Genomic DNA, 25,028 nt, shown 5'->3' on the forward strand with positions numbered 1-25,028 from the left:
TGCTTGAATATGCTGCGGCCGGCGACCCTTACTTGTCTCTGGAAACTTGTCAAGTGTCACCCGGTTAGTTCCATACCTGCAAATTTGTTGCCAATTATACAGTTATATGCGCTGTTCTGACTTCTAAAGAGGCCATTCATGTCAAGTTTTTATTTGGTTTTATTAATAAATAACCTCTTGCGAACTGACTTGAGAAAGGATTTGATGCCATGTTTTTCTAATCTTATATCCATATGATGCCTGATATAGCAGTTTATAAGCGTATCACTGCCTTGTGTTCAGATGAACCGAGTGTTGTCAAAAGACCCGGTACTTCGGTACCAAGTCGGTACTAAAAAAATTGAAATGTGACTGTACCAGGTTTCTTTAAGTACCGGTAGTACTGAGTACCCGGTCAGCCCGGTTCTTGACGCATACATCGCTATGATTTCCATGAAGCAGAAAACGAGGACGGAATCTCAAAATCCAGTCATGAAAATTAAACGTACATTTTAATATAGACGGTCACGGAATTTGTCAAAGTTAGCATAAATTAATCAAATCAAATCTCCATATGGACCAGTATCTGTAAATGTTAAGCCACAAAAGTTGGTTGAAATCTGAATCCTGCATGTTCTGCGCGTCTCTGTGTGAATGAATGAATTTGTTTACTACATAGACTGAAGCGCGTGACGCTTGCAGAAATTTCAGCATCTGCCGTCTCAATGAGGACATAAATACATAAACAACATCATCAGAACTGTTCTGAGTCAATTCACAAGCATTTTACCATTTCATTTGAGTAAAACCAGTGTCAATTTAAAGGTATTCACGGTAACCCGTCAAAATAAAAGTTCATTTTTACATAAAGGCATTGTGCTCGAAATATTACTATTATTTAGTAAAATGTATGTGATACTGCTACTATTGTTGAAAAAATGTATAAAACTTTCTTTTTTAAAGAAATAAATCACACAATATTTCTTCCATGTTTTAATTTTAATAGCAAATCCCCTTTATTTACCAAAAAATAAAATGTGTTTAAATGTCTTTAATTAAAAGACAAATTAAATATGGGTGAAACTTGTTTACTGATTTTCATAATTATATTACTTGTATAAAAACTTTAAACACAATTGTTAATAAGTATAAAGAATGGCATTATTTTTAGTGATAAAATGTTTTTTGTTTTTTAATTAGCATATTTTTGTGTTTTGCTTTGATACCGAAATTGGAACCATGGATTTTCACTGGTATCGGTACCGAATACTGAAATTTTGGTACCGTGACAACACAAGATGAACAACTGCATTCTGCTTTTCCATAAGCGCCACCTATTGTCAGAGAGTGACTCTGCATATTCATTCAGCATATTTTTTTTTTCTGACCAGTTATATATATCATAAACAATATTTTGTTAGGTTGAAATGTGATGTTTGTTATTTTATAAAACGTTTTGGTTTTGTCGAAAATAATTTTATTTGAACTGAAATGTTGTTTAATCGTTTTTATGATAATTTCACAGTTTAGGATATTACCATAGATATTGATGTTGCTTCAAAATGACAACATGTACAGTAATGCACAAAACATAGTAAAGAGAGTAAGATGTCTTTACTGCAAATGACTAAAGGTGTTTGTTAGATTTCTATTTGGTGGATTATATTTTTTAATTTTGTCTGCATATTTAGTTCTGTATCATTGTATGTTTAGCTGATCTGTACGCTTGTAGAGTCCAGTATGTAGAACTTGTAAAAGAACCCATGAAGGTTTATGGTTCTGATTGATGGGACACACAGGTGAGCCAAATAATAGAGGAGGATGTAGAGAGGTGATGTACTCTACTGAACTAGAAAAGCTCTTCCAGGAGAAGCATGTTGCTGTGTTTCAGAGAAATGCCCATCACGGCCTGCGATGCGGTCTTCATTATGTCCGTCTTAATGCTGAATCTTGTGACCGGCTGTGTCTGCATCAGCACATTGTTCCTCGCTGCTTGGGATTCCTGGGAAGTGGTCAGCAGGAATGCCTCTCTTTTCTTGACTGTCTGTTTGAGCTGCGGTCACATTACAACTGTACAAAAGAGCAGCTGCTGTCATCATTTGGCATTTCAACCTCATTTATTCCTGTAAAGCTTGTATATATCATGCTTTATTAAAGTATTCTTGCCTTTTTTGTTCCTTAATTTAAAGAGTATGATGCATTATAATGGATTATTATATAAATTATTTCTGATGCTGGACTTGTCTATAATGCATTATATTCTTAAAAGGTGTAACCGAAAAATAGGTGGATGGTTATTTTAATGATTAATATATTTTATTGTGAAATATAATTTATTGTAATTGTTTACAGTTCACAATAAAACCTAAAATGTTTAAGTTGCATTATAAGGCATTACACATGCATCAAAAGTTTATAAAGTGGATATTTCTGACTCTCAATTCTAATTAAATTAGATTATTATTATTATTATAATAAATAATTACTTTTTAATTTATATTAAAATAAATTATTTTTAAGTTACGTATATTAATACCTAAAATAATGAAAAAATAATAATTTATGCTATTAATTGGTAATATTATTATTAAAAAGTAATTATATTTAACAATTAAAATTATATTGATAAAATAATAATGTATATAAATAATTAGTAACCATTTTATTATTACTATAAATGACAATAACAACAACAATAATAATCATCATCATTATTATTATTTCAACAATAGCATTTTAAGCCTCAATAAGCAAGATCACAATCCGCCCGGTGCTCAGGAAAACCTCGGTTTGTGATGAAGGACAGTGCATGGTGTATTTCAACATGAAGAGGTTTATGTTGAAATTCCACGGCTGAGCTCAACTCCTGGGAGTCACTTGCAATTTGAACCGGCTTTTCACTATGTCCTCACTTTGTTCGGTGTAAATCTGTTGGTGAAAACAGCAGCACATGGCGTGTCTGCAGTAAATCTGTCTCACGCTGTTTTGGGCCACACAAAAGCTTTTAAAGAAATAATTCACCTAAAAATCTAAAATTGCGGAAAATGTACTCCCCCTTAGGTCATCCAAGATGTAGATGAGTTTGTTTCTTCATCAGATTTGGAGAAATGTAGCATTGCATCACTTGCTCATCAATGGATCCTCTGCAGTGAATGGGTGCCGTCAGAATGAGAGTCCAAACAGCTGATAAAAACATCACAATAATCCACAGCACTTCAGTCCATCAGTTAATGTCTTGAGAAGAGAAAAGCTGTGTGTTTATAAGAAACAAATCCATCATTAAGACTTTTGAACTTCAACTCTCATTCTGACGGCACCCATTCACTGCAGAGGATCCACCGGTCAACAAGTGATGCCATGCTACATTTTCTGCTAATGGAAAGACTGACATGATATTATTATAAAATGTGTAAAAAATAAAATACATTTTATTTTTAGAGCTTTCTTTGTATAGAAAGTGTCTGCAAAGCATGTGATCTTGTCTTCCATGAAAGAAAATAAAGTTGTTTTTGCATGCAAAAGAACAAATCGTGTTGTCTTTGCCATTGTTTCCCTGTTTTCTGTTCCTGTCAGTAATAAATAAGGTTGAACTCAGTACGTGCTTGTAGCACAGGCTGTGATGGGAAGCTTAGGCATCACTTCAAGCGTTGGACTGCGCAGCTTTTCCTTCGATGTTCTGCGGATGGGATCATAATTTGGCAGCAGACGCTGTTTTAGCCTCAGCTGTAAAACGGGATGAGGTAAGAGCTCAGACTTACAGTAAATCAAGAAACGTTTAGGAAATCACTCTGAGAAACGGACATGTCATAATTTCTTTTTCCTTTTAATGTTGTGGATCAGTGTTTGGGGTCTGTTTCAGAGATGTGTAGTTTAGCCCCTCACCTAACGAGAAGTGATTAGTGTTGGTGGTCCACACGGGACCACAGGGGTAAAGGGAGAGCTGCTTAATGTCCTCTTGAAAAGTCTCATCTCATCCCATCATTATTGTAAATAGTTAACCTGTGTGACTGTATCATCCTGTGTTATTTTAGTATCATTTATATGCTGAATATCTTAAATTTAGTTATTTTTGAGTTTTTATTAAAAATGTGTTATATTTTTATTGAACCATATTTTTTATTTATAGTTATTATGTGCTATTGATGTTGTATTATTTTAATTTTATTTCTAAATATTTTACATTTTATATATATACAGTATGTATATATGTATATATATATAAAATATTATTATTATTATTATTACATTTTTATTATTCATTTAATTTCTATTTGTTTAGTACTTCAGCGTAAACTTCAACTTCAATATTTTTCAGTTAGTCTGAATTTTTTTTTTTTTCAATATTTATATTTTAATTACATTTTATTTAAGGTTTAATTCAATTTACCAAAAATGTTTTGATTTAAATTACTGAGCAATGAAAAAAGTCTACTGTTCAAAACTTTGGGGCCAGTAAGATTAAAATTAATACTTTTTTTTTGTTTATCAAGGACACGTTAAATTGATCAAATGTGAGAGTAAAGGCATTTATAGTGTAAAAAAAGATTTCTATTTCAAATAAATGCAGTTTTTTCTGTTCATCAACGAATCCTGAATAAAATAAAATGTATCACCGTTTCCACAAAAATATTAATCAGAACAACCGTTTTCAACATTTATAATAATCAGAAATGTTTCTTGAGCATCAAATCAGCATATTAGAATGATTTTTGAAGATCATGTGAGATTGGAGCATTGATGCTGATTACAATTAAAAGTATATTCACATAGAAAACTGTTCATTTAGATTGCAATAATATTTCACAGTATTGTTGTTTTTACTGTAATATATATATAAAACCTGTTTGACTTTCTTAGTTATTCTACAGGTTTGTAGATTAATTGACCCCATGAGGCATTATTTGTGACGTCCTTCTTCTTTATAAACGGAAGTACAGAAAAAGGAAGACGTCACACTGTCATCAGGACACTGTGGAGGAATGTCAGAGCCGAAGAGAAACCTTTATTTGTCCCTGTGACCTCTGATCACAGACGCTTGTAAAACAGCAGTGTGTACACACACATGCTAATGAGCTGCTTTCTGTGTTCTTCTTCTCTTTCTCACACTCTTTTCATGATGAAGTTCAGTCTCTCAAAACACTCAGGCCAGCTTTCTTAGTCGTGGCCTACAACTGCTTATTTCATACGAAGATTCAGCATTGTTTGGATCAAGTGGTAGACCGAAATGTTGTCCTTTTTGAATTCATTTATTCCTGCATTTTTCACCAAATTGTGGACATACAATGAGAGTTTTTTTAATAGACGAGTTAAGAGTGAGATGGTCAGTCTTAAAATACAGTTTCTCTGCATACAAACCATCCAAGAAAATCTAAAAAAAGATCCTGTGTGTCCAGTCGAACACTAATTAAATACAATAAATAAATACATTTAGACTTTGCAATTATCCCATTGAGGACATACACATTTATCCCTTACCCAAGTGTTTTTATTTAGATTTTATTAAAAAAAAAAAATAAACGTCTGTATAATTTAGTATGTACTTCAACAAATTAAACAAAAATGAGAAATGTTTTAATAGTAAATATATAAATCAAGGTTAAATATATTTTGTCTGTTCACTTGCATGTCATGTGACCAGTAATCAACATCAGAGAATCATGAACATGCAAATGCATCTCAAAAAATGATTGAAATAACCTTGAAATCAGTAGATATTTTACTTCTCAGAGGTTTGACTGACAAGCCCGGATCTAAACAGTAAGTGACTGTCTTGACCGGAGATTGTAATGAACATTTCTAATGTTTTATGTACAATAATCTTCCAGCGTGATCTGAGACCATAAAGCAACGTGTACAAACATACTGTACTGTCTGCACATTAGACACAGCGTACATATTCTTGCTCAGCGATTAAATCTTTATGTTTTGACTGTGAGCTTGGCTTTTCACTCAGATATATGTAGTTTTTAATAGTGAACACTCAAGGGACTTGTTTTATGAGTTGAGTTGCCTCTGGTTTTTGAGGACCGTCTTTCCTCAATTCCTTCCATGTGCTCAGACCATCATACTCGCTTTATTTTTATTGGAGTCCCAGTCGTCTAATGGTGCTCATAGTGTGAAAAGCACCGTGAAACTCCTACCAAGTAGACCTGGAAGCTAGCTGGTTGTCTCTCACGCCAGCAATCAGATCTTCGTCTTTTATTCAGTGTGAAAATCAAGTTTAACCACCTGAAATTACCTTTGGCTCTTTATTTAGCGCTTGCTACTGTGCCGCTTGTTTTGTAATGGCGAGAAAACCATCCAAGCATGATGTCAGCTAATTAGCTGAGCATGAGCCCAAGCAGACCTTTTATTATATCCATCTTCATTGAACACTGATGTCCTTGATGCTAGAAACACTCGAGAGATCAGACCATGTCCATTATGCCTTCAAACTGGAATAAAATTGCATGCCTCTCGGCTCATTTGGCTCCACATGCCAGGCTAATTGAGTGCATGTGGGTTTTCTGGGTTAATTTGTTTGTTTTTGTATCTTGCTCCAGGCGGCTGATCACAGGCTCTTGGGCACAAAGGGTTGTGTAGAGTCGACAGTTGTGCTGTTGACTTTTCCAGAGCGGTTTTGCACCCTTGACCCTTGTAACACACACTCAAACATTCACCTGACAGCTCAGACTTATTACCTCAAACATCTCGCTCTCCTTCCCTCCCCTGTAGAGCCGTAACACGCAGTCTGTCTGCTGTAACTTGTCATCGTGGTAATCGGCAGCGTATCACTGTTCTGCCTCAATGCACACACCTGTACGCATAGATAAAAAAGCAACTTTGTTTTGTTGAGGAATAAAGCATAATTAGACTGCACAGTCTTTAGGACTGACTGCTATTGTGCAAGTGATGAAATCGTGACATCAGGCTTAGATGGTTTTCACACCATTAACAAACAGGCAGGCTTGCCGAGTTAATTTCAGATTGTTATTGTATTTTCACATTGGATTAAAGACCGGGACCAGACGGGTGCTCTTTAAAGACTTTTAAAGTGGTTTAAAGTATCTAAGCGGGAATAAATGTCAGTGGAGACAATGCAAAACAATAAAAACTGTTATCGGTGCAGAAAAAAAGAGACTTTGCTTCTGCTGGTGTCTGTCATTGCTGTTTCTAATCAAAAGTACTTGAGACGACACAAGCATCAGAGACTTTACCATATTACACATTCATGCATGTGCATTAGATATCAGTAACTTGTAAAAAGGGAATGAAGATTCATGATTTTTTTAGTGTCTTTAAGATTGAGTGGTCACATCCCAAATGACAAAAAAATAAATAATTAAAAATCTAGTTTTAAACAGCACACATCTCTATGAAAACGTATTTACAATTAACAAAAATGTAAAAGGTAATTGCAATTTTTTATCTTGCAATTAGATTTTTTCTCACTATTCAGTTTATATCTCACAGTTCTGAAAAAAGAAAATCATCTGATTTGTGAAATATAATCTCTCAGTTGCAACCATAGTTAATTTCATTTTGCGTCAGAATAAAAAAAAAAGGTAATTGCATCTTTTAATCTCTCAATACTGACCTTTTCCCTCCCAATTATTTTTTTCCCCAGAATTGCAAGAAAAAAAGTCCGAAAAGTGAGATGTAAACTCAGAATTGCAAGAAAACAGTCAGAATTGTGAAATATAAAGTATTTTTTTCTTGAAATAAAAGTCACAATTACCTTTTTTAAGCTTCCATAGATTTCAAGCCTCATACAAATGTCAGATTTATAAAGATTTTATACTTTTTTTTTGTCTCAGTTGTTTCGACTGCAAAAACAAAGTATCTGAATCCAGTATGCCAATTTGAATCCTCTTTTTTTCTGTCAGTGTCTTGCATTCATTACTACAAAGTGAGTATGAGTACATGTAGTTTAGCTTGTGTTGGCTGCTGCTCCGGGTGAATCTTTTAGTTTTTCTGATAGTAATATTGAATTAAGTGTGATGAGCTGAATTCTTACAGGCCCAAAGCTGCCGGCCACAAATCCCAACAGCTGTCAGCTGATGTTACACAATTCCCACTACAGTCCCACGAGTCCTCCTTCCCTCCAGACTAACCACTATAAACGCACGGTCAGATCTACCTTAACCCCTCTGTGGGACGTCCAGCTGGAAGCACTGAGCGCTGATCTGTGTATGGTTATAAAAATCAAGCACAAATGTACAACAATTAGAAGCCGATCTTTTGGAGCGGCCTGCAGAGCCGAGTTTACATGGCTTGTCATTAACACACTTTTTCCCAGCGGAGGAATGACTGCATGCAACGTTATACGGATTAGCGTTAATGAAGTGTGCATGTTGAGAACATGATGATGTTTCATTGTCGTATTTTGACTAAATAGTTTTGGGATGATAGTGCATGCAGCTGTGCGGCTAAACTGTAAAATTATTGAGAATTATGCCAGCTTTTACAATGCATAAAGTAGTCGTTGTGGTGTTTTTAGATTTTTAGTCTTTAGTTACAATATTAATGTTGACCGTTATAAAATCCGCCATTTATTGTCCCAGTAATTCATTTTTAAGAGCCCTTACTGTGCTGATGAAGAAATTACATTTTTTACTTCTTTCTCAAGATTATGACTTCCTTTAGTTATTTTAAAGGATTTGAGATTTGTTTGGTGATTGACATGTGCTGCTGGTGACCCTCACTGTGCTTCAGTGACTGAATAGAGATTTCATTTTCACTTTTTTATCCTTGTCTAAATTAGTCACCGTGAACATTTAAATGAGCAGATACATTGAGCAATTAACCCTGAAAACCCTGAAGATCCATTCAAAAATGACTGGTCTTTTTAAAATTGCTTGTAAATATCTCAATATTCAAAGGTTGCAAGTTTTTTTGTGTGAAAAAAGCATCATTTGTGGATCATTTTGGCAATATTCATTCAAATGCATTAGCTCAAATCAGTGATGCCTATGTTCAGTTCAGAAATACAAAACCTCTGCTAAATAAAAGAAAACAAGTTAATAAATAGACCAAATCCAATATTTGGTGATAATATAGCCCAATTTCTGACATTTTGAAGTATATGATTTGAAGCATTTTCATATCCAGTACTCTGTGTGAGCAAAGTCAGTAAGTTTTGGAAAAATGACTGAAGCACAACAAGAAGACTAATCACTCCGCCACTGACTCATCTAATGTTTGATTGTACATGATTCTCACTGCATTCTGCTGATCTACTCATATTGAGAATGAACATTCAGTGTGAGTATTTGTCATTAATCATAAATAGTATGTTCCCATAGAGCTATTTATATCAGGGACAGAATTAGACAAAGTGATCAAATCAGAGTGAAGGTTGGTCCTGTAGGTTGTTTTGCTTGATTATGTGTCTGGAACTAGCATTTCACTTAGTTATGAAGCTAACAGCTGTTGCTATTCTGTGATGTTTCAAAGATATAATGTAAGAGATAATGTGATTTCATTGTATTCATCAGAATTTAATTAGATCGCGAAACGCATGCAATAAATGCCATGCGAGTGGGGAAAAGTAACATTAATGTTATTTTACCCTACTTGCATGACCTTTGTTGCAAGCAACGTTAGTTACTGCATATGACTTTCCCCCTTGTTCATAAATTATGCTTATTAAAGCCAGGAACATTTATTAAATTTGCAGTTAGTCTGTTTATAGTTAGATCCAGCAATTTACTAAGGAAGAAACACTGAATAAGATGTTTTTTAGACAATTTAGCTTTAATACAGATTTATTTTGTCTTACACTTTACATATTAACATTAAAAAACGTTTAGAATCTACCAATGCCTTAAGATAAAATACAGTTGTAATATCTTATGCTTTACATCTTTAGTCATATTTGTTATTTTAAGGATTTTTAGATATTTTAACTGAAAAACAAGACAAAATTACAAAACTTTTTTTTTTTCATTGTATAAAATTTATATATGCATTTATATATCCACACCTAAAATAATAGTTTTTCAACACCTTTCATAACAGACTGACATCTAAGTTGCTGTTGACTGCAGATCTTCCTCTGTGCTGCAGCTCTCAAATGTCATTCTTTGTTCTGCTTATTAATGTTCTTGTATGACACATGTAAGCATAAATAATAACAGAATGTTCATATTTGAATGAATATCACTTCAATGATGTGAAATGGAGCATGTGTTGGACTGAACACACACATGACGCCTGTTCATTGTCTGTTTTACTCATCACCGTCTGTTCTCTCTCCCTGTTTTTTCATTTTCTACTTCCCGTCAATCAGTTTTCCTGTTGACTGTTTTAAAGTGTTGACTTTAAAGTGTTGACTGTTGACCATTGTGTCAGGTAAATGCTGCGGTCTGGAATGGACATTTGGCAGAGCTCAGTCCTCTTGGCTCAAATTTTGTGTCCATGGGTTTTTCAAACCTGCAATAAAACATTAAAATCGTTGGCCAGTTGTTGATTCTTCACAGGGCTGGGGGTGGTGTCTTATAGTTAGTGATGTCTTTCAGTCCTTTCCACACTGATGTATGGTCAATGACTTTTTTTCAGCTCTCTTAGAGTAATTCCTCATAGCCTCTCTGATCTTCTTTGTCAGTGTGTTTTTGGCTTGTTTATACAAGACTCTCTCCCCATTCCTGTATACATTTTCTTTGGCCTGATGGAGGTATCTGAGTTTGCACTGTACCTGAACCTTTTCACTGAACTTGTCGTTGTTGCAAGTTAAATAAGTCCTGGTAGCGATGCACATATCCTCACAGAAAGTGATATATGATGTTACAGAATCCGTGAGCTCGTCCAGATCCGTTACAACAGCTTCAAAAACCCCCCAGTCAGTGCAGTCTAAGCAGGCTTGTAAATCCCTTCCTGCTTCATTAGTCCATCTTTTCACAGTCCTTATTACAGGTTAAGCTGATTTTAGCCTGTAGGTCAGTATAAGATGAACCAGACAGTGATCAGAGAGCCCCAAAGCTGCCTGTGGGACATAGTGATTTATTGTGGTGTAACAGTGTCCCTGGCAGGACATGTAACATGCTGTCTGTATTTTGGCAGTTCACATGTGAGGTTTGCTTTATTACCCCGAGAAAGATTATGAAAGATTCTGAGTGTTGTTGTTCTGTGTCTGCAATCTAATTAGCAAGCTGTTTTAGTGGCATGTTCACGCACACTTGCAGTGGAATGTAAACTCTTACATGAATAAACAAAGAAAACTCCCGCGGCGAGTACAGTTGATGAAGAGTGCTTCTAGATCAAGACAACACAACTCCTTCAATGCTGTTATATCTGTACACCACCTTTCGTTGATGTAGAACAGTGGTTTTCAACCTGTGGTCCGCGGTATTGCAAGTGGGCCGCTAATTATTTTCTTTTAATTTCCAGTCCATTCTAGGGCTGTACGATTAAAAGAAATCGTCATAAAATCACGATTTGAGCGTGCGTGATTTCTAAATCGCTTTATAGCACGATTTTCCGCGGCCCTGGCCTCCCGCAGATCCAATCAGAATGCATTGCGCCTAGCGCGAGAACAGAACAGACTGGGCACACGCCTAACTCCAGGTTCACACACTGTCTGTGATGCGCCTTTTTTCTCTGCCAATGTTAACGGATCAGAGCGTTCACACAGCACGCGGTAAAAGGCTAGAAATAAATAATAATTAACACATAATTAAAAAATAATTTAATATTTTAAATTATATATTAATAATTAATTTAAAATAATTAATATCTAACACATGAGCATAGAGAGAGTTGTGAGTGCACAGGATGCAGTTTGAGTGAGAGGAGATACGTTTTAAGTGCGCACACTCTCTCCGCGCAGAGCAGCGTGTATCTGAGCAAGCACGTCTGGTTTTGTGACAGAGCAAAGGAAATCTGTGTGCGAACAGAGAGATTCGCGCTCGTGCATTATTTTAATGTGCTTTCGCGTTATATTTATGCGCTCTCACTGCTGACCACATACACATACTGTATACACACTGCAAACACCTGAGGCACCGCTACAATTAATGAGCTCTATGAACAATGCATGGCAAAAAAGTAAACAGGATTTTTTTTTTTTTTTTTTGCCGTAAGTCTGTACATTTTGTTAAATCTTTACTATAGTGATAATTTTGACTTATGTCTGTTCTAGAGACGTTACAACTTTTTGATGAAGCTCTAATTGGTTTTCTTTTGGAAATATGTTTCAAATTAATCCTGAATGCATTTTTGACTGTAAAAGCATATCGGTGTGTGTCACAATTGCAAAATTGATCAAAGAAATCGCGATAGTTTTTTTTTCTAGTTCATTCAATAAATACAGTTAACAATCTAGTTTCTGAGTACTAAGTTATTACAATAGCGGGGTCAGTTAATTTTTTTGAAGAGTGCGAAGAGTGCGGAGTGTGGGCATACCGGTGTTACAGTTTAACTGGTAGTGGCCATGTTACTGACCTCACATTGCTTCCAAATGCAATTTTTAACTACCACATTCCTATTCACGATCATTCTGGTAACAAATGAAGGCAGCATCAGTGAAAACAGGCAGAGATATTGGTAGCTTTAGCAACATTAGCCTTACAGAGAGCCAAGAATCTCTTATGGAAAACAAAATATGACGCTTGATGCTTACTTTGTCTGGAGTCCAGACGTTTGCGCACAAAGCATTGGTATTGATCCCTCTTTCAGAAGCAATCTTTGCACAACTCCAGGACTTAACTAACCCTCGTTTGTGAAGCAGTCAGGCATAAAATGTTAGCACAAACATCTAGGACTTTACCGTCTTTTTTTTTTTTCGGTGACATTTCCTTTCGAAAATGAAATGTAACCACCATGTCCTCAGCGGTCTATGGAGATTCCTATGTTTGTTAGTGCATCACAACACTTTTAATGGCTCTTTGGTGCTGACATTGTACCTCTATTAGCTACAGCAAGAAAACAGTAATGACGGACTGCAGCTTCTCACTCAGTGCTGTGTATATGCTAATAGGTCAGACAGCATCACAAATGGAAGGACTTTCCCAGAGTATGATGTCGTAGTGAGAAATATGGAACTGCTAGTGTGGAAAGACAGTTTATGATTTATAGGTATTATAAAACAATTACGGAGTAAATTTTTTTAGCATTATGAGCTAGTTGTTTTGATACACTTCAGCCACACAACTTGATTTCTAACATTCATTTGCATTCTATGGCACCTTTAAATGTTTTAAAGGGCAGTTTGCATGATAATTTGCTTGCGGTTTTGCCACCATAAAAGGACGTAATAACAGTAATTGGTGACTGCATACTTTTAACATTCAAAAGGTTTGGATCTGTTATTATGTTGTAAATGCTCACAAAGGCTGCATTTTTTAGTAGTAAAATCAGAACTATTGTGAAATATTATTACCATTTAAAATAAATTTCACGTTTTCCATGTAAATATATTGTAAAATGTAATTTATTGCTGTGATGCAAAGCTGAATTTTTAGCATCATTACTCTAGTCTTCAGTGTCACATAATCTTTCAGAAATCATTCTAATATGCTGATTTGCTGCTTTCTAATTAGTATCAAAGTTGAAAATTAAGTTTTCTGTTTAATATTAAGATTTTATGTGACACAAAATGTTCAGGTTTCTATAATGAATAAAAAGGTAAAAAAGAATGGCATTTATTTGAAATAGAAATCTTTTGCAACATAATAAATGTCTTTACCGTCACTTTTGATCAATGTAATGCAAGTTTGCCGAATAATTAATTTTAAACTAAAATGTTTTAATAATAGTGTATATATTGAAATCTGTACAGATGTTTTGAGTCAAAAATTGAGTTAAAAATCAATAAATAATCATGAGATGTATTTCTTATATAAGATGCTGATCAGACGTCACGTTGAGTTTATGCAGTCATATGCTCAATGAAACGCATTGTTTTAGATGATGGTATATTACAAGAAAACTTCTCCCCAGCCACTGATCCACATTTTACCTTTCACACCAAAGGGCTTAATGCCAAATCTTTCATTTACCATCTTTTCTGTGAAACCTTTCACTTGTGCCAGTAAAAAGTACTCTGAACTGTCTAGAAACCACATAGCAGCATTATAAGAAAACTTTAATCCATAAACCATAAATCCATAAAAGGAATGTTATGGATGCTTGAGTCATAAATCAAACACTTATGTCAATATATTGAGTGTCTGAGAACCTCTACTATGTTTATTTGTTAGGTTCATGGTGAAAGTAACTCTAACAAGAACAATATGGTTCCTCTCAATCCATTTGGTTCAAGAAATGTGTTTTGTGACTCATCTGATAAGATTTGGAATGTTTACATGGAGATGCACAGCCTCAAAACAAACCACTACATCATATCCTCTCCAGTCCAAACATGTCTGCTCATCGCTCTCTTTCTGTCCTCATCAGGATGTTCACAGGGACTTGGCATATGATGTGAGACACAGCTGATAATTGCACTTGAAGAAAAAGGATTCTGAAAGAGCTCATGCTCATCCATAAAATTGACCCACTTAAAGATAATTGACCGGAGAATAACATGACATCCCTTCTGCCCGGTTTTGCTTAGATTGCAGTGAAACATTTCTTTGATTCACTGCAGGTCTTTCCCAAAAGCCACAGGCACAGTTGGAGTTTATGTGCATTTATGAAGCTATTGAATACAGGATTTCTTCATAAGTACACTCATCTTAAACTGTGTGTGATTCAGAGTTTTAAAAGGTACTGTTCCTTCCAAAACAGGGCTCAAAATGAACAAATCGTACCTTTTTGTGGCAGTGCCCTCAAAAGAAAAACGTTTTATGTCCTAAAGATGTGTATTATTACCTTAATTGCTTTTATATGTACCCTTAAATTAGGTACAAAGTTATTACACTGCTACATTTGGATTTACTTTCAAACAATATTCACTCAGAGATTGCTAGTAGATTTCACAAATAATTATTTTAATTTGTCAATGTGAAACTTTGCCCTAAAGGTATATATTTCATATTTTTAAACGTATCTGGTACAGTACAGTGAGGATTACTATTTATTATTTAGAAATATTTTTTTATATTTTTTAATATTTAATTTTGAGTGAAGAGTAGGTTAGTAGTGTTGCTATTTTCAGTAAGTGACATTGGTTTGTGTGTCTGAGCTCATTGTCTGGCAGCAGTTTTGTCCAGCTCTTCCATACTGCGTTTCATGTTTTAATATTCATGTTTAAAGATGCTTCAGTGCATATAAATCATCGAAACTGTCTTTTCTATCAGTGATCTATGTATTTTAGTGTTGGTTTGAAAGACTGAATTTTTGCTGATGATTAATTGTCATGAATAATTGCAATTAACAGTTTGATATTTCATTTGTAATATGCATGTATGATTAAACATCATAAATAGTCAGTGAGTATATTATTATGCTCAGAGTAAAGAGGAGCAATCCAAGCCAGACTTGACGGACATCATATTTGTGCAGACGTGTAGCTATAAAACACATCAGACAAAAGACTGTTTCTCACAGCTGTGGAACAAATCCAGAGCTTGTTGCATGTGCAAAGATCTGGTTTGTGTTGAACGATCAGCCTTGGAAGCAAATCACAACTTTGTGAACTTTGCTTCAGCATGCTTCACAGTCTCTTTGGGCAGACCTCTCCGATTGTGTAATAAGAACAACACATGATGCAGAGCTGTGCTGTCCATGGATGGGGAATGTTGCAATAGAAGGAAGAAACGATGATGTACTGTTCAATCTGTCAGGTTTTCACCATGTGCTTTAAAACACTTATGTAAGATGCCACACTGCTGCCTTTTAAGGGCACAGGAGAGCTTTACCCTGATCCTGTTTAGTCTGAACATCTCATCAGTGAGTCCTTTATCAGGTTTTCCTGGAAAAACAAAAGATGACCTTAAACAAAACGCACACCCCAGGCAGAAGACAAGCAGTAAGCTCCAATTTGATGTTTGTAATTGCTTGGGCAACATGTCTATACCTTCCCACAACCTTCATCCGATGCTGTCAAACTGAGTTTCCATCTTTATATTTATAGCTCAAGCGTTCAGGGTAATCTCACAAAACCTGCTGAAAACACCCTGAAAGAAAAAGGAAATAGGAAATTAAGTGTTGCAAGATTTTCTGGTAATACAATGGCGGTGATGTTGATTGTGGCGCTTAGCACTGATGTCATCATGTGGATGAAGCCATAAAGTGAGTCAGATTGTGTCAAGGCTGGTCGACAGCACTGTGTGAGACTGAACTGGATGTGTGGAGATGTTGTGTTCACCATTGATCTACATCAGTTAAGTTTCTGATGTATTACTGCTGTATTTGGACTAACTTAAAATATCTGCATCTCTTAAAGGCAAAGCAGATGCAATTTATAAAATATGGTTCCATCTATGCATCTACCTGTATGTTTTTCTGTCTGTCTTTTTATCTATCCATCTATCATTCATTAAAAATATGTCTTTACTCTGGCTGATGTGACTGTTGCTTATGTCTGGGATTATAATTTTACTCATGGTAACATATCACCTCTCGTGGTCTCTGGCTCAAGTGAATGCATGATTTAATAGAATTCGTCATGCTCTGCCACTGCTAAGGGCCATTTATTTAAATATGTGTTTTGTTTACAGCACAAAAACGTGATTATTTAGATAAACATCTCCATCTGTTTTGGTGAGGACAAGCAGCCTGGAGCAGTTGATCCAGAGCACCATAAATAAGCTGACGTATTAAACTAACCCTCCCAGTCATGTGCTCAAATAATGCTCTTCTAATCACTAGCAGGGCACCACCGTTTGACTGCACAGTTACGAGCAGGATTTTTGCCTTTGTTTTATATGTTAGTCTGATTTATGCTTTTATTAGATTGTGAGGACTTCCTCTCTCAGTATGAATCCAGCCATGTGGTTTTCATTGAAACATTTATTTGCTAGAATACCAGCCACTTTTTCCCCTTTGCATGAATCAGATAAACTTTCCTTATGTTTAATCACATCTAAGACTGTCCAAAGAAATCTCTTTACGGAATATTAATGCAAAGGTTATTCACAAATGCATGACTGAGAAAATTAGTCATCTAAAATATGTATATTTAGATATATATTAGGTATAATCTAGATGTATAGATTGTAGGTAGGTAGATTGCTTGGTTGCTTGGTTCATTCATGGTTGGTTGGTTGGTTCACTCATTGGTTGGTTCATTTGTTAGTTCATTCGATGGTTCTTCGGTTGGTTGGTTAGTTAATTGGTTTGTTGGCTGGTTTGTTCAATGACTGGTTCTTTGGTATATTTGTTGGTTGGTTGGATAGTTCTTTGGTTCATTTGTTAATTGATTCGATGTTTGGTTCTTTGGTTCATTAGTTGGTTGATTCATTGGCTGATAGGTTCCTTGGTTGGTTCTTTGGTTCATTTGTTTGTTTGTTTTTATAATTATTCATTTGTTGGTTGTTTCACTGATTGGTTCTTTGGTTCATTTGTTGGTTGGTTCGTTGTTTGGTTTATCCGTTATTTGGTTCTTTGATTCATTTGTTGGTTTATTCACTGGCTGTTTGGTTCATTGGTTCTTTGGTTAATTTTTTTGTTGGTTGGTTGTTTGGTTCATTAGTTTTTTGGTTCATTTGTTGGTTGGTTTATTGGCTGATTGGTTCATAGGTTGGTTCTTTGGTTCATTTGTTGGTTGGTTCTTTGATTTGTTTGTTGTTTTGGTTCATTTGTTGGTTTGTTCGTTGTTTGGATCTTTGGTTCATTTGTTGATTCGTTCACTGGCTGTTTGGTTTGTTGGTTGGTTCTTTGGTTCATTTGTTGGTTGGTTTATTGGCTGGTTGGTTCGTTGCTTGGTTCTATGGTTCATTTGTTGGTTGGTTCATTGGTTGCTTCTTTGGTTCATTGATTTGGTTCTTTGGTTTGTTCATTGGCTGGTTCCTTGGTTCCTTTTTATCTGAAAAAATCTGTCATAGGAAACACAGTTTTGATGCGGGGCCCCGACTCTCTGCTTGTGTGCATTACCGAAACCCATCAAATGGTTTGCACGATCCCATGCCATCACCTCCACAGTGCCACATGCTTTGTGATGCCTTGAACATCTGCTCTCACTCCCAGAGACCACAGCTGTTCGGATGGAAACCGATTTTTCGTTTTTTCCACAACTGAACTTCTGCAGTCACTCCAGTGCTTCTTATTAACTCTCAGTAGTTTGTCTTTCAGTTTAATAGTTTTAGTTCATAATGGAAGTTAATCTATTTAAAGGAATAATTCAAACAAAAATGAATATTTTATCATCATATACTCACTTACTGTACATGTCCTGTGTTATTTTCCACCAAACATATACTAACTGTACTGTATACTATAGACAGAATGTTATAAAAACATGCTTTTGTAGATCAAAATTATGAAATTAAAAAGCAATTATAAAATACTGTGTAATAATTATTGTTGAATTTGTTGAATTTGACATCACAATTATGAAATAATTAAAATTAGGAGATGAAAAAAAATTAATTATGAAATGAATCAAAATTAGGAGTCATAATTATGACTTAAAGTTAAATATCATAATTATGACACATCATTAAAAAAAATTCCACTTAAGTCAAAAGTAATGACTTTTTATTTCTTATTTATACCTATTCATTTAATAATTTCAGTGTTAATCTCATAATTATGACTAATTAAAAAAAAATGTCATACACTGTAAAAAAAATGTTTTATTGAAGTGGTAAATAAAACAAAGTTTATTGGAGTACTTTTTACAAGAGAATACTGTTTTAGTTTTCTACTTCAATTTTTTTTAATTCATTCATAACTTGACGTTTCTTTGTAATTATAATTTGTGAAATTTACTAGCAGTTCGAGTGAAATTGTTTCTGCACCATTTTTTCAGTGTAATTATAATATACGATGTAATTACAATATTTCTCTCATCCAGTAGAAATGGGCTCCTATATGTTTTTAGATGTTATTTTGCATGCAACAAAAAGTAGATTGTGAAAAGAAGTGCATCTTTTGTTTGGAGAATTTCTTTAAGAGATCAGTGTGTTCAATTCATACTGAAGTGTGTGTGCTGTACAAATATACTGCAGGAGTATGAACATGCAGTGTACTGTAGTAGCATGTCTTCATCACAAACACCCTGATGTTAAAGATACACATGGGTCGTGTTATTTACGACCCAAGCATGACTGCCTCAGATCTTCACTTAAGCGACTCTTGTCTTCTCAGAAACTAAGTACTCTTTGACCAACTTGCTGAAATCAAATAGAAGATTAGAAAAGATCTAATTGTAAATGCCGTGCAGATGTGTAATTTCTGCCTCGCCTCTAAATCAAGATGCATTCCGGGATAATTTAAGGCTAATAGTGTTCACTTGTTCGTGCAGTACATATCTGGATCTTGTTAGTCAGTACTTATCATGTGTATTCCAGCTTGACTGAGGTAATGCACTGTTTACTGTGTGTGGCTATGCTTTATCGCAATCTATTTATTCGACTTGGAATAATTTATCACAAGTTAATAGAGTATTTCTGCTGTATTATCAGATGATTGTACAGATACAGTATCAAGATGTAGTAGTGTTCTGAGAACTGTAAAACGTTGTTTAAATGAATAAAATGTACTCATTTATTTGTTAAAAGTTATTTAGATTCTATTAAATAATTTAAAATAAATAATTAATAAACAATTAATTACTAAATAATAATTTTTTAAATAATAGATATTTTTAAAATTTAAATCATTTCAAATCAATTATTACATTTATTTATTTTAAGTAAATGATTTAAATAATTTTGAAAAATTATATATATAGTAGCCATTAAATAAGCCAGATAATGTACAGTCAGCTGGGTCATCATCCTGGGTCATTAAATTATTACTATTATATAAGTTTAAATGTCCATATCAGTGAATCCATAAATAACATTAATACTTACAGTCCATCTCTCTTCCATTTCTAATTCCCAGGGATCTACCTGCTGGACATGATTTACATCGACTCGGCCTATCCTGCGTCTGACAGCATCATTGAGACCCAGCAGAGAACCAATCAGATGAACAACATCCTGCGCGTGATCTCTGACCTCCAGATGTCCTGCACATACGGTCAGTTCATTAGCTCTCAGTCAGCTTTGCGGGATATTTAGTCGTGAAATCTGTAGGGAGATTTCAGTGACACCTGTGTATATAGACATGCACACATCTGACCCTCGACTTCCTCCTCACAGATCACCTCGTGACCCTCCGGCATGTGCAGAAGTACTTGATGTCTGTTCGCTACATCGAGGAGCTTCAGAAGTTCGTGGAAGACGACAATTTCAAGTAAGTAGGTCTCAAAGGTAAAATGCAAAGGGACTGTATTTACAGCGTAGCTCCTGCTTCAAACGGCATGATGATTTTAGCAGGACACGTGGCACCGAGGCCCGAATCGAGGGCAAGCCGTTGCTCAGATGATTTAATGCTTAGCAAACAGGAAATGGCAGATGATTGCATTTGTGTTTTTCTGGTGGCGATATGACGGGTGATATCCCTAGGCATCCCTAGGGAATTCACAGGTCACTGCATTTATAGGCAAGCAACAGCATGATTAGATTTTTGGGTGGTCGGCACAATGAACAGAATAGTCATCACATAAATGTGGGGAAACTGTACCCGCCTTTAGATGTTTTGATTGTGCCATTAAATAGTGTTTTACACAAATGTAATGTGTTTTTATTAAAATCACTGGGTGTTCTGTGAGTTTGCTCAGCAGGGTTTAGGCCAAACACATGGTGGAACCAACAGTTAGATGAGAAATAAATCCTTATTATGCAGTTGTTCCAAATCATATAATTCACTTGGTGGTGGTGAAACATAAAGCGTGTATTATTTGTACAACAGCATCCAGAAAATCTGTGCCAGCACTGTTGTTTAAATTTGTACTAAACATCATGTTTGTGAATGTTACACCCCTAATATTTATTTATTTACTTACTTATTTACTTAAATGTAAAACAGCATCCAACAATTCTTTGGCTGTATTGTTGTTTAAATTGTTTTATGTTGATTTGAATTCTGTTATTGGTTATGATCATATATTGGGCAAAACCTCACAGTCTGCCCTGGTTTAATGGTAATTGCAACTTTTTTTTCTCACAATTCTGAATTTATATCTCATCAATTGGAAAGTGTTGCAACTCTGAGAAACAAATAACTGAATTGCAAGATATAAATTCACAATTCTGAGGAGAAATATCCTAATTTTGAGATTTAAACTTGCTGTGACCTTATTTTTTATTCTGTGGCAAAAAAAAAAAAATTCTGAGAAAAAAATTACGAGAATTATGAGAAACGTAAAAATAGCAAGAAAAAGTAACAATTATTTTTTGCAATTCTTATTCTTATTTTTATTGTTTATGTCCTGCAATTCTCAATTTTCTTTTGTGTAAAAAGTCACCTTTTTTATTATCTTCAATTTCTGATTGTGGAAACAAGCCTTCCATAGAACAGAGTTAAAGGGATATTTCAAACAATACATATCTATAAAAAAAACACCAAAGAAGATACTGCATATTGCAAATGCATGTGCTTTTTGTGTCTATTCAATAAAAGTCAAGAAGATATTTTGAAGGATATTTCAGTCTGTGCAATTTATTATTTTTTTTTTTGTCTGTGCAATTAAAATCTGTGGGTTTGAAAAAGTCTTAAAAATTATTTGTCAATGATAATTCGAACGCAGGTTTTGAGCAGTGTAGAGTAACGTTCGGTTGGTTGCTTCTCCGAGTAAAAAGACAGTATAAGTCATTATAATCAGTAATTATGTCCCCACTGGATGCAACACATGCCTTTGTGTGTAATGGGTTTTATTGGTTTTGTCTCGTTTAATATCCAGATCGCGAATGAGCGAAAAATCTACGTGTTTCTGAAAGGCAAGGCATAGAGGATAAACATTAATGTATGTTATATGGAAAATAATGTTTGTTAGTTTTTACCCTACACATTTCATTACACAAAAAAAGATATATTTTTAGCAACGTCATATGACTCCTTTAATGAGAGGGGTCTCTTTAAGTAGAGGGATGAGCAGCGTTTTAGCCGTGTGTCCCATACCAGATGCAAGGTAAGAATACAGCAGATCTCTCTTTGTTTTAATGTTCTCCTCTCCACCTCATACCATCATGAACAGCTGTGAAGTCAATTTGTAAATTAGCAATTCACCCGAGCGAGTTAAAAAAAGCCATGTTTATGCTGGATTTCAATGTTTATGCTGTGAGATGAGTGATTATCTGTGGGACACTCGGCTGTAATTACTAGCACACAGTGAATCAGAAGTACATTAGCCATGGGAGAGGAAACGCGATCGTGAGTCCAACATCCTGATGTCACCCCTGCTGAAAGGCTTTTGTATGCTGAAGCAATCATATTAGCACTAAATTATGAAATATTGTCTCGTGTTGTTTATGAAGTTGAAATATCCTTCATCAGCTTTAGCAGAGATTTGAAACAATAGCCTCGTGTGTCATGGCTCTTTTGGTACCTGTCTGAGAAGCAGTGTCTTTTTTTCTCTGTTTCCTGTGACTGTTCATCTCAGACATAAACACTTCCCAGCATCACTCTTTCATTTAGCTCGTCTGAAATGATTATTTACTTTGCTTCACTCACTTCGCTGAATTAGGAGCGGATCCTGTGCTGACGATGGACGATCAGTAAATGTCTTTTTAATCTGAGTTCGTCAGTGTAAAGTATGCAGTCCCAGGGAATACATCCATCACACATCATGTCTTATACACAGGTTTGGAGAGAAACAATGGCTTAAAATGTTGATGTGTAACCAAAAAAAAAAAAAACACACACACACACACAGAGAGAGAGCGAGAGAAAGGAACTCAAGGCTCACCAATAAGGATTTTTTGGTGACCAGGTCATTTTTTACTTGACAACATTTCATATAAATGTATATTTTTTATACAAGTTTGTATTTGTCATTTAAAATTAGGTTTTGCATTTTTAGCATATTTTTGAACTAATATTCTATATTATATGAATCTGTATTTATATAACGTACTTATTAAACCAATTAATATTTTTCATTTTATGTCAGTTTTTTTTTTTTACATATTTATGAAAATAATGTATTGTTTTTAATTATTTATGTCATTGAAAATTGTTTTTTGCATATAAGAAAGTTTGTATTCATCATTTAAAAGTAGGATTTTTTTAAATATGTATTTTTATATTATGCACATTTAAAATTTAAATTTAGGTTTTTATATATGTATGGGAAAAATGTTTTTATACAAGTATATATATTTCATTTATAGTTAGAATTTTATATTAATTTTGAAAATATATGTATTTTTATATATTATACAAATGTATTATTTTTTCATTTAAAGTTTTGAAAATATATGTATTCTATTTTGTGCAAGTTTATATTCATCAAATAAAGTTACGTTTTATTTAATAAGGAAATTTAAGCTATAAATTCATAAACGCTCTTTGCTGTAATCGATGCTGCATGTAGTGTGAAACAGTACAGATTTTTATTTATCATTTTCAACTTATTTTAACTTCCAACCTAACAAAAGCCATTCTTGTTATGTCAGCAAAACCTCCTCCACTGGCCACAACAATCTTACAATACAGTACAGTGCAGAAATCCAAATATTTGGTGTCTAATTGTGTGTTATTTGATGTTATAATGGCATAAGAAAAACATGATAGCTACACATGTAACCAAAGTCACATTAAAAAGACCTACACTAATAGCTTTGGTTAAAATCACAGAGCTGCTGTTGTGGATCAGTGTCATTTGTCACTTTGGAGATGAACACATTTTTAAAGTAGCATTTACATCTTTGTTTATTCGACAGAGGGACTCTTGAGCGTCTGTAATGGTGTTATTTGTGCTTTGCCGCATCTCAAATCTCCAGGGTGTTTTTTTGCGCCGCTCAGCTCTGTTTTATAGCGGGTGAGATGGGCTCAGCTCCAAATCTCGATGAAAGTCTGCGGTTTCTTGTGGTCTGCATGGTGATGTTTCATCTGTGCCCCCAAACACTGAAGCCATAGGGTGTGCTATTGAAGTCCATCCAGGATTGACATCATGCTGCTTGCTCCCTCATCAGCGCTCGCCGTCTCACTTTCTGATCCGTGGCCAGCATTCTGGATGGGTTGAGAACATGAAAGACGCAGGCGGCTCGAGGGCGTTGGTGTTGCAGGTCCACAGGTCTGGAAACACTGCACATGCTCCAGGGTGGAAAATGAACTTCACCCACCAGACACAGAGGCTGATGAATGAGCAGTTTGAAATGATTTCCAATGTACTGTATATGCTTTGCATATTTATTATAAAAAAAACTTGTTTCCACCAAAGATTTAAAAATGTTAAAAGGTAATTGCGACATTTTATCTCAAAAATCTTTTTTCTCACATTTACATTTACGTCATAATTTGAACCTTTTTTCCCTTGAGTTTACGTCACACAATTTTGACTTTTTTTTTTCTCAGCTCTGAATTTCTGTCTCGTAATTTAGATTTTTTTTTCTCTCTGAAATCTGAATTAAAATTTTTAAACTTTTTTATTAGAATTCTGAGTTTACATCTTAGAATTAGTTTTTTTTCTCTCTCTCTCTCTCTCTCGCTCTCTGAATTTGGAGATTACACTTCACAATTTGGATTTTTTTCTCAGAATTCTGAATTTACGTCTCGTAATTTAGCTTTTTTTTCCCTCTGAATCTTGACTTTACATCCCACAATTTTTACTTCTTCTTGGAATTCTGAGTTTATATCTCGCAATTCTGGGATTTTTCACCAAATTACAACTCAGAATTACAAGGAATAAAAATCATGCGATGAATGTCAGATAAAAAGTTGCCTTTTAAAAAAGAACCCTTTTAGATTTTTAATTCCGTGGCAGAAATCTGTTGAAACAATCTTTTTTGAATTAGACGTGCTGTCTGTTTGTTGTGGTGCAACTCTTTAGTACTCACAGAAATTCACACCAATCTTGTCCCAGTGCATTCTGGGATTGGCTTTTTTTGCATCGGATGCATGTGGTGCTGCCTTATAATTTGTGTAGTCGCATCATTTTGCTTCCTACCGTGTGGATACAGCCGTGGCACAGGAGC

At 34.8% G+C, this 25,028-nt stretch overlaps 1 protein-coding gene across 4 annotated transcripts in view; it reads left to right on the plus strand.

Moving 5' to 3' along the window:
• The window catches only part of LOC132140060 (ras-specific guanine nucleotide-releasing factor RalGPS1-like), a 124,583-nt gene that overhangs the window by 80,275 nt on the left and 19,280 nt on the right, over nt 1-25,028 (plus strand). For all 4 annotated transcript variants that reach the window (XM_059548850.1, XM_059548847.1, XM_059548848.1 and 1 more), the window contains exons 8-9: nt 19,891-20,028; nt 20,151-20,244. In XM_059548850.1, the coding sequence (XP_059404833.1) occupies nt 19,891-20,028; nt 20,151-20,244 (232 nt within the window). The remainder of the gene's footprint in view (nt 1-19,890; nt 20,029-20,150; nt 20,245-25,028) is intronic.

Source organism: Carassius carassius, chromosome 4 (assembly GCF_963082965.1).
Source record: "Carassius carassius chromosome 4, fCarCar2.1, whole genome shotgun sequence".
Lineage (NCBI taxonomy): Eukaryota > Metazoa > Chordata > Actinopteri > Cypriniformes > Cyprinidae > Carassius > Carassius carassius.